Genomic DNA, 10,371 nt, shown 5'->3' on the forward strand with positions numbered 1-10,371 from the left:
TGTGAGGAACTCCATCTCCTGTACTTGATGAAAATACCTGTATATTTGTGGAAGAATCACCCTGATTAACTCTTTAATCATATCACAGTTTACCTACTTTATGGTTTTTCCTCCACCTAGCGACCTGTACATTATATGAGAAAAAATATTCAATTTGATTTGGAATGGCAAGCCAGACAAAATTAAAAGGGCCTATTGTTTAACCCCATGTTCAAGAATGGCCTTTTTCCCTTTATTCAAATTAAATCTGCACATTTTCATTTATTTGAAAACAAAATCATCTCCAAAATATCAATATTTTTTAAACATGAACATGAGAATGAGATTGTGAACTCACCTTTGAGAAAGAGAATGATAAATTACAGCAATTAATACATTCATTCAATACATTGGAAATCAATGAAGCCATCCACACATGATGAAATATTAGCAGGAGAATAGACTCTTCATAGCCCGGCTAATGTAGGCTGAAAATTCCCCCAACTTGCACGACTTTACAATAAGATCCCTAGTTTTGGTCTCAAGTAAGCATGGTGTGTGAAGAGCGTTTAAATAAAATAAGCATTGTTTGTGAAAAAAAACACCAGGAATATATAGACCGAGACCTATGAACACTTAAAAAACGAGAGTCAGGGTTAGTACTTTGTATAAATAATTGATTATCCTGACCTGGATGACATGACAAAAATCCTAAAGTCTACCAGTACTTTTGAAATGTCTCCAGTAGATTGTCTGTTCCCCCTGAAAGCCCCAATATGCTGACTTAAATGAATAGAGATCCTGGTCATGGTGTTACAGTATGTTGTTACAGCATAATCAAAGTGAGGACTTTCAGCGATCTGCTGTATACTTATGGCCAATAGTAACCTGAATGTCACACCTTTCCAGTACTCTTCTACCTGCCCCAAACTCCACCCATTCTATGGTGCTATATGTTCCAGGGTTAGGACTGTACCCACCAGAGGTCTTGAGAAAATGAGCCAGAGCTGAGAGGATCACCAAAACTAAAGTGTTTTTGGTTTCAATGCATTTACTTATTTTTTTTCGTATATAGTCTGTCCATGTGTAGGCATACTGTGTAATACAATCGATACTTGTGGACTAAAAACATGAATGTGTTTTTGCAGAGCAAACGACCATGCAGACAACCATCCGTGGAGATCGGTGGACAAAGGGCTGGACAACGGGCCACACCCATAAAACACATGGTTCCCATGAAAGCGGTTGGTTTTGCTACATTCTTAAAACATGTTTCATTCTGCAGAATTTGTGTGTTGGAGTCACTTTTCATTCTAAATTGATTTACCATTTCTATCATAGAACCCCACAATCGATGGGGACGCAGAGCAGTACCAGTTCTTATTTGCAATGACGTCCTAGGAACAGTGGGTTAACTGCCTTGTTCAGGGGCAGAACAACAGATTTTTACCTTGTCAGCTCAGGGATTTGATTCAACAACCTTCCGGTTACTGGCCCAACGCTCTAACCACTAGACTACATGCCGCACCAACTGGGATGGATCCCGAGGCAAATTTGGCTGACCAGTGAACCTCCAGGTGTTCATCATTAATACTGTGACCAAGACTGATGCAACTCGGAAAAAAACATTCAAGACAGAGTTAATGAGTACTTGAGGTCACTGAGAACGTCTTGACATGGCCTGCTCTCCCTTATGTAAGGAATTAAGCATCTTTGCCATGTTTACTATGTACTGTGGGCTATGTTTACTATGTACTGTGGGCTATGTTTACTATGTACTGTGGGCTATGTTTACTATGTACTGTGGGCTATGTTTACTATGTACTGTGGGCTATGTTTACTTGTCAGACTGCACAGTAGCTTATTAAACGTGTGCATTTTGAAATAGTAAAAAATTAAATAATAATCAATAACATGTTTCTACCACAGTGTGTTTCTGGTTGATGGCCAATATTAAGTACAGTCAAATGCATTTGTGAATTAAATCACTTTATTGTTTAATTAATTATGGCTCCTTTATCTTTTATGTGCTGGAGTTATTTTAAGAATAAAGTAGGCTAATGAAGGCAACCAATTTTTGCTTACTGAAACTCCCAATGTCATCCAATTGTTACAATAGGATTTGAAGCAAAAGCCTTCCTGCGTATGGTCAACTATTTCAGCACCGTTTTGTGCTGCTCTGAGAAAAGCAAGACAACTTAATAAACATATACATTTTTATTATCCGTGCATTATCATTGAATAAAAGCCCATTAGATATTAATTTAGAATCCTCTAAATGTAATTAGATCTCAATCTGAATTGATCTGCAAGTACTTTCATTTTGAGTTTCCGGTAAACTCTTTGTTTCCTTTCATGTGTCCAACCAATTATTATTGGGTTATTCACCATGGCAACCAGTGAAATGTATTTCTGACTTAGTTTGGCTTGTTTTCATAATTCACAACAAAATGCCTTCAGCTGTCCATCACCACTGTAAATATAAGAGTGGTTATAGAGGGTGAGTGTGTTTGTGCGAGAGAGAATCGAAACACACACAGTAACGTGTGTAAATGAGTTCCGAGAGCAGATCTGTTATCCAACGATTAGTTTCATATTAAAAACGGTTAAATGTTTCTCAAAGATTCTCACTGGTGGTCAAACTAGCTCTAACGAGCGTTAATGGCAACAATGTCTGACACTTAAATAATAAATAATGTGCCATAGAATTCTGCGGTAGCCCGCAAGTTGTGGTGCAATATGATGCAACTTTTTAAGGAAGAACCACTGGAGGAGTTGGCAAGACAGCACTAAACAGACCTGGGACTCTAGCTAGTAGGAGTTGGCAAGACAGCACTAAACAGACCTGGGACTCTAGCTAGTAGGAGTTGGCAAGACAGCACTAAACAGACCTGGGACTCTAGCTAGGGTTGGGTTAAGTTTAGGTAAGAATAATTATTTAGGGGTTGGAGTGAGGTTAGAAAACAAAATTCATGCCAGCAACCTTGTGTTATGCCTTCCATTCAACACCAATGTGTCACCTAGCAAGTGTATTTAACACACACTGGGCACTGTAAGCTCTGCCCACTGACCATTGAGCTTTAATTGAACCAATCACATTCATTATGTCCTTGAGACAGAGCTGACCTCAGGGCAAGATTGAATATGGAAAACTGTCCTTAACCAATCTGGACTGTTGTTTGAGGTTTAGGCTAAATCTCTACCACCTGTTCACGTTCTTTTAAACCAACCCTTTGTCCATCTGCTGGTGAATAAGAGAAAAAGCATTTAGCATTTAAATAAACCGATGACCAAACCACAAACAACATGGAAGCTATCAAAAAACTATGATGATGAAGATGAAGGCACTTAAAATGCCTTTATTGTGGTCCTACGTTTAATGAAACATACAAAAAATGAATGTAAAAAGAAACAAGAATACAATGGAGCATATTATCTACAATATTGTATGTATACTGCATGACTCTGCTCTTCAATAAAACATTTGTTCATTGAACAATATAATGTAAAATGTTATAGATTGGGTTGCCAGATGGTGGTGTCATACATGACCGATGACATCACAATGGTCTTAAAGCCAATTTGAACAATGTGTTATTGTGGAAATGTATCAGTCTTCATTGGTTATCGACATGGCTTGTTTCTGCTGGTGCAAAAAGGTATGAAATCAGGTCATTTAATCATTTAACAACTACTATAATTCTGGAATAGTATTTTTCTCTTAAACCTAGTGGGAAGAATAAAAGTAAAATGACATTCTGATTGACGAATATGTAAAAAGTATACATGAAATGTACATGAAGTTCGGCTATTGCAGATGTCACTCAATGTAACCTGTCTATACTGTGTTATTTGAGGTTTAGGATAGATACCTATGATTCTCCATTTAGGCCAACCTCTTCCTACTCTTATGACCCCCCTCTTCCATTGGCTGGGGATCTGGAGGGGAAAGTATTTAGCACTATCACATTTTCTTGTCAACAGAAAAAACATCAGAAAGCAAATTCAGTTGATGTGGAGCAGAAGACAAGAAAGAAGAAGGAGAGGGGCACTTCATCCCCCTCTCCAATTCCATCTGACCGTTCTGAACGGAATGGCTCCGCTACCTCTGACCCCTCACCCTCTGACCAACTCTCCTCCCTCCATCCACCTCCCTCTCCTGTTAAATGTTCCTCTCAGCCTTGCTCTCCTGCTAAACAACCCTGTGTACCCCGGTCACCTGCCAAAAACCCTTCCCCAGTGAAATCCTCTCCAGTGGTGTCCCACCCTAGTTCTCCCTCTCCTACCAACCCTCTGGACCGTCATGGAGACACCAGTCAGGAGGGCACAACAGTCAGGTAATCTAAACATAAAGTACAGTGCCATCCTAGAGTCTTTTTGGAGAGTTGGGTTTAGTTCTACCAGACCAGGGCCATGGTTAATCAACAGTATGAGTGCTAATCTAGGATCAGGTCCTCTCTGTCCATAATAATCTGATTCATTGATCTATGATCTAAAAGGCAAAACTGGTCCTAGATCAGACTCCTACTCTGAGACACTTGATAAACAGTCCCAGAAAGTTATTTTCCTGAAACTGTAGTTTTAGCCTCTTCTGTCTACATCTAGTGGATAAAGAGAGTACTAACCTATTGGCCTGGTCTACTTGGTACACTGCATTGATAAGGACAGCAGTACATGCATAACTACTCAGCTGTGTTTATAGTACAGTACAGTATTTAATAGAGAGACTGTGTAGAGTGATAATATCTCTGTGTTGGAGGCGTTAGCCCTGTTTCTCTCTTTCCTCCAGACCTCTGTCTCTTCAGGAACACTCTAGTCCAATGCCCCAGAGACCAGTCTCAGCCACCAGAAGCATGACTCTTCCCAGGGCCAGCTCCGCCACCAGAAGCATGACTCTTCCCAGGACCAGCTCAGCCACCAGAGCGTCAGAAGAGACCCAGGGGGCCAGAGGAGAACGGGGGGAACTGGTCAACATGGAACTTCTTGGGTAAACCACAACACACTGCAAATGCATTGAATATAAGTTCTTTATTGTTTAGAGATCAGTGTCTGATATACTATGGGGATAAGGCTTACTATCGAGCATGTCCGTTTTATTAGATATTTATAAACCCATGAATTATGTCAATCTTGGTCTAAAGGACATCCACTTCTTTGTGTTAAATATAATGTATCCCTTATCCCCTGCCATTATCATCACTTTATAGAGATATGAAGGTTATGATTAATCTCTATGTGTGTACTGATGGCTGCTTCTTCTTCACAGGTTGCCTAACATTGGCAACACTTGCTTCCTTAACGCCACCCTGCAGTGCCTCCTGGTCCTGCCGTCCTTCTCAAAGGAAATCCTGCACCAGGAACAACTCTGGAGCTCCTCCCCCTTCTCCAACCTGCTCAGGTAAGGGAAGGCTCAAAAGCAGACACTCACCCCACACACCCATTAATTGTGGTCATAAATTAAAGAAGGGACACTCTTTTCACGCCACTTCTACAGAAAGGGATTGTCGTAGCAGGTTAAGATAGCACTTTCACTAATCCTTTTCCTAACCTTAACCACTTCATATTTTGCTGGGTATTGTATTTATGGTTTATTTTCCAGTTTCTTTTTGTTTTTGGAATCTTCATAACCAAGAGGAACAACAATGACACACTGATTATGATGTAGGCATTTTGTAGGCCAATTTGGAAAGTGTAGAATGACTACATGACCCATAATGCTCATTGACTGAACATTCCACCTTACCGTGGGAAATTTGGTAGTTTCTTAAAATGCTCTGGAATTGAGAGCAGTATCCAAACCAAATATCTTAGGAGAATAAACAATACATTTTTGTTGTTTGGCTTCTTTGTCCGTCCTCAAAGGTGAAATTGCATCAAATCGAATGAAACATTTCTAATGATGGGGTGCCACTAGATAAAACATATTTGTATTTACTCATCTGCCTCTTCAGGCGTAAGCCAGTAGGTTGACACCATCCAGTCAGCTGCTAACTTACTCTCTGTCTCCCCTACAGGTGTCTGTCTGATGTGCACCGTTCGGTTCTACCTGACAGTGGGGCAAACCAGGCCTCAAAAGCAGATCTCATGTGGAAGGTCAAGTACTCCTTGTCGGGATACGATTTGAAGTATCTGGGGGACACGCAACAGGTAACTGAGGCACTACTCTCTTGTGTACGAGTGCTCTTCTTGCAAGGGTTCATTTTCTCTTTTTAATTTGCTTTTATCTTGGTGTGTTTCTTTCTCTTCCTCATCATAGGACGCACATGAGTTACTTGTCAATATGCTGTGCCAGCTGAAGGAGGAGGGCATGATTCTGAAGACACTCGGGATGAACTATACCTGCCCTGTTTCCCAGCTGGAGTTCCAACTTGTGTCGGTGCGCACATGTACCAGGTAAGAGATCCCATTGGTTGTAATGTATCTACTGAGAACATGATCTTTCTATATATATATATACAGTATATATTAATATTACAGAACACATGGCATAACAGAAACATTGTAGAGACCTGAAACAGAAACACACTTGATGCATTTTTCTTCTCTTTGTCCTGCTTCTGAAGCTGTGGGCGCGAGTCGTCTACCAGAGAGGACTACAACCACCTCTCATTGGACTTTATCCCTGAGCGCACCTTGCTGAACAGCCTAGCACTCACTTTCAAAGTCAGCACTTAGGGCTCAGCCCTGCATGTAGAGACTAACACCCAGGGCAAGCTGCCCACTGCCTCAGAATACGCTATCTTATTATTGTAGTGGTATCATTCATTATGTAATGCTTTTGTTTCTAACCAGAGTGAACAGGTTGAATTCACATGTGAGGGCTGTAAAGGCCTCCACGCCTCAAAGGTGGAGCAGTTCCACTCACTGCCTCTGTGAGTTGTCCCTTTATAACCTCTCATAGTACTAGCAGTGTTTAATGTACTGAGTCTTTAGGAGTAGTTACCTTCCTGAGCAGGGTGTAGGACTTAGAGGTGAGCACCACCAAATTTCACTCATCTGTTACTTTGTTGACTGGTTTCATTGTCTGTCTGTTCATCTCTCTTCCTCTCTGTCTCTGGGCAGTGTGCTGGTTCTGCATCTGAAGAGGTTTGGAGGACCTGGGGGGTTGGAGAAGCTGGAGGCTCCTCTTTTGTTTCCTTCGGAGCTGAGGCTCTCCACCCTCTGTGGGGACATGGTGCCACACCTGCACAGTGCCAGCCCACAGGCCCTCACCAACCAGGCCCCCAGCATCCAGGGGTCCATCCTCCAGACCCTCGCCAGCCAAGTCTCCAGCCCACCTGGAGAGGCCAAAGACAGCGCCCTCTGCTGTTCAGGTAGGTCATGGCACCATAACACTATTCTTGCTCCAACACCACACAAACCACCCACTCTCAAAACGGTCCTGCTGACAGAGAAGCTGGAAGCTGCAATTTAAAATGTTTCTCAGACACCTTTAGTGATGTATGGGAGCTGTTTTAGACCAGAGCAATTCAGACAAGTGATCACATTTTCACAGCTCTTCATATGTATATTTGACCCCTCAGATTCAAATGAGCAGGAACCAGGGAAAGTGTTGCTGACTGCCTCAGTGGTGAGAGAGAGAGAGAGAGAGAGAGAGAGAGAGAGTGAAATTAGTGAAAAATAATTTATGACAGAACACTGAGATAGTTATGAGGAGTACACAATGTAGTAGACTAGTACTGTAGTAGACTGTAGACAGTGTGGTGGACTGTAGAGGAAATGAGAATCCTATGATCACATGTGTTTTCCTACAGAAGCAGAAGCCAGTACAGTCAGTGAATGGTTACTACCAGCTGACTGGCGTAGTCTCTCATTTGGGAGGCTCCGCAAACTCCGGTAAGTAAATACCATCAAACACACACATGCAGATGCACAATACATATGACATCAGCTGAATTCCAAATCACTCCCTTCTCCTTGGATCTCAACTTGCATGTTCACGTGTGCCTCTGCCGTATACACAAGCATCCCAAAGCTGAGGGAGTGAAAATTATCGAGGGTGAAGGCCAGGGATCATCAACAAGATTCAACCTCGGGTCCTTTTATTTTCTTAGCCAGATGGGAAGGGGTGTGGAACAAAATTACAAATAATTTGTAGACTGCAAATATACCGAAGGAAGGCCAAATAGATATAATATTTGACTCATTTCAAACCTTGCTTACATTTGTGTACAACCACATATATCTCTTTATTATACGTGGGAATACTTTGAAACAGATTTCCAAAAAGGAAAATCACTTGGAGCTGATTTGCTGGTGTTTTTACAGTATTTTAACAATTACGTTTTATTTGGTCAGAAAACATAGGGGGCCAAATAAAATCACCTTTGGGCCAAATTTGTCCCGCGGGCCGCCATTTGGGGATCCCTGGGGTAGGGGATAATTAGACCCTCCAACAGCCATTTCGGCCAAGCTAGCAAGGCTGCATGCTTCAGAGTGAAGTGTCATCCCAACAAGCACTGCAATATGTTTAGAGTTTGCTCAATTTAATTGAAAAGAATGGAGAGGCATGTCTAATTATATGCCATGTGTATTTGTTTATCTCTGATTTCAAGACTTGACACAGTAACAGATAAAATACCTCCCAAATGACCTGTTTAACTGTTACAAAACACTCTATTACCCACAATAGCCTGACCCTTGACCTCTAGTCTGTCTTCCTTGTTCCACAGGGCACTACATTAGTGACATATTGCATGCCAGTGGAAACTGGTTCTGCTGTAACGACAGCCAGGTGTCAATGTCCAATGAAGCCACTGTGCTGAGGACCAGAGCCCGGAGTGCCTACATGCTCTTCTATATGTTCAGGTACTGCTTACTCTCGCCATCTATATTCTTGTGTTGCTATTTATGTGTACGGTTCCTTTCACCCTACAGGGCAATAGAGCGGGAGGCCCCAGCACACAGGGCCTAACAGGGCCACCAGCATCAGCCCCAGCCTAAACAGGGGTAGCACCTGGACCAACCTCCAAACACTCAGACCTGTCTCAACAGGGGTAGTACCAGGCCCAGCCTCAAAACCCACAGCCCAGCCTCAACACTCACACACCTGCTTCGAAAGGGGTAGCATTTGGCCCAACATCAACAACCCCGAGCCCAGCCACAACAGGGGCAGCACTGGGCCCAACATCAACACACCCAGCCCAGCCTCAACATGGGAAGAACCAGGCCCAGCCTCAACATGGGCAGAACAAGACCCAGCCCCAACACCCTCAGACCTGCCTCAACAGGTACAGCATTCAGCCCAACTTCAATCATGCTGCTCTTCAACACTAGCATGAACATTCTTTCAGTAGCTTATGTCATAAATATCTGCCCTTGATTTGACTACTTCACCTAATGTATAAAGTGTATAAAGTATACACACTAAATGTAGTACACATGTAGATGTGGTGGATAGAGAGTGTGATTATTTAGAGGATATAACATCCCTTCTATTTGGTTTGGTTTGAAATCCTCCTGTTGTGAAATACACTGTGGTGTCTAACCTCTTATTCAGCATGGTCACACCGGAAGACCTGCAATATTAATAAAGACAAGCAAATGTAAGAAAATCCCGTTTAAGATGATTCTGTTGACCGTTGTAACTCTTTACCTCAGGAAGATTTATCGTCTGGGATTCAGGCCGGTCCTAACAGGAAACGTGACAAAGGGAAGCAGCTGTAATGGAGCCTTCTAACACCCAATCAGGTCTGGAGGAGGAATGTCACATAAAGATTCAGAGATGCTATGAGTATCTTTTGACGTTACTCTCCAGTTGTATCCATTTGAATAAATACAGACATGAAAATGCTGGGCTACGGATGTGACCTTGGTTCTGTGAGTAGAGTAACGGGTCACCAAACAAGCTATGGGAACTCCTTCCCTTTATCGTGATGTGATTGAGATGCTTAATATCAACGATGTTTACAATGACGCCACACCCTTACTGTACCATTGTGACCTGTCACTATTAAAGGCGGTGTGACGTGACACTGTCTTTTCTTATCTCCTATATACTCCTTTACGTATTTATTTGGACAGTGAAGCTACAACTTTTCATTTGGCTCTATACGCCAGCGTTTTGGATTGGAGATCAAATGTTTCATATGGGGTGACTGTACAGAATGTCACCTTTAATTTAATGAATGGTAAATAATGTTGAGTGAGAAAGTTACAGAGGATCATACCCCCAAGACATGCTAACCTCTCACCATTACCAATAATAGGGGAGATTAGCATTTTATATCATACCCCCAAGAAATGCTAACCTCTCACCATTACCAATAATAGGGGGGTTAGCATTTTATATCATACCCCCAAGACATGCTAACCTCTCACCATTACCAATAATAGGGGAGGTTAGCATTTTATATCATACCCCCAAGACATGCTAAACTCTCACCGTTACCA

At 42.1% G+C, this 10,371-nt stretch overlaps 1 protein-coding gene across 3 annotated transcripts; it reads left to right on the forward strand.

Annotated features, from left to right (window-relative positions):
* The first annotated feature begins 2,395 nt into the window (after window positions 1-2,395).
* Window positions 2,396-9,971, forward strand: LOC116366044 (ubiquitin carboxyl-terminal hydrolase 37-like). 3 transcript variants are annotated; one of them, XM_031818359.1, is made up of 13 exons: window positions 2,396-2,479; window positions 3,964-4,316; window positions 4,769-4,966; window positions 5,246-5,377; window positions 5,994-6,126; window positions 6,236-6,372; window positions 6,543-6,642; window positions 6,772-6,851; window positions 7,042-7,292; window positions 7,734-7,815; window positions 8,652-8,787; window positions 8,857-9,209; window positions 9,580-9,971. In XM_031818359.1, exons 3-11 carry the CDS (start codon window positions 4,800-4,802, stop codon window positions 8,662-8,664), a joined length of 1,095 nt encoding a protein of 364 aa, XP_031674219.1. In that variant the 5' UTR covers window positions 2,396-2,479; window positions 3,964-4,316; window positions 4,769-4,799; the 3' UTR covers window positions 8,665-8,787; window positions 8,857-9,209; window positions 9,580-9,971. The 3 variants fall into 3 exon arrangements, with proteins under 3 accessions (XP_031674219.1, XP_031674218.1, XP_031674217.1); XM_031818358.1 differs by having other exon boundaries at window positions 8,652-9,209; XM_031818357.1 differs by lacking the exon at window positions 8,652-8,787.
* The last annotated feature ends 400 nt before the right edge of the window (window positions 9,972-10,371 follow it).

Source organism: Oncorhynchus kisutch, unplaced genomic scaffold (genome assembly GCF_002021735.2).
Source record: "Oncorhynchus kisutch isolate 150728-3 unplaced genomic scaffold, Okis_V2 scaffold1347, whole genome shotgun sequence".
Taxonomy (NCBI): Eukaryota; Metazoa; Chordata; class Actinopteri; order Salmoniformes; family Salmonidae; genus Oncorhynchus; species Oncorhynchus kisutch.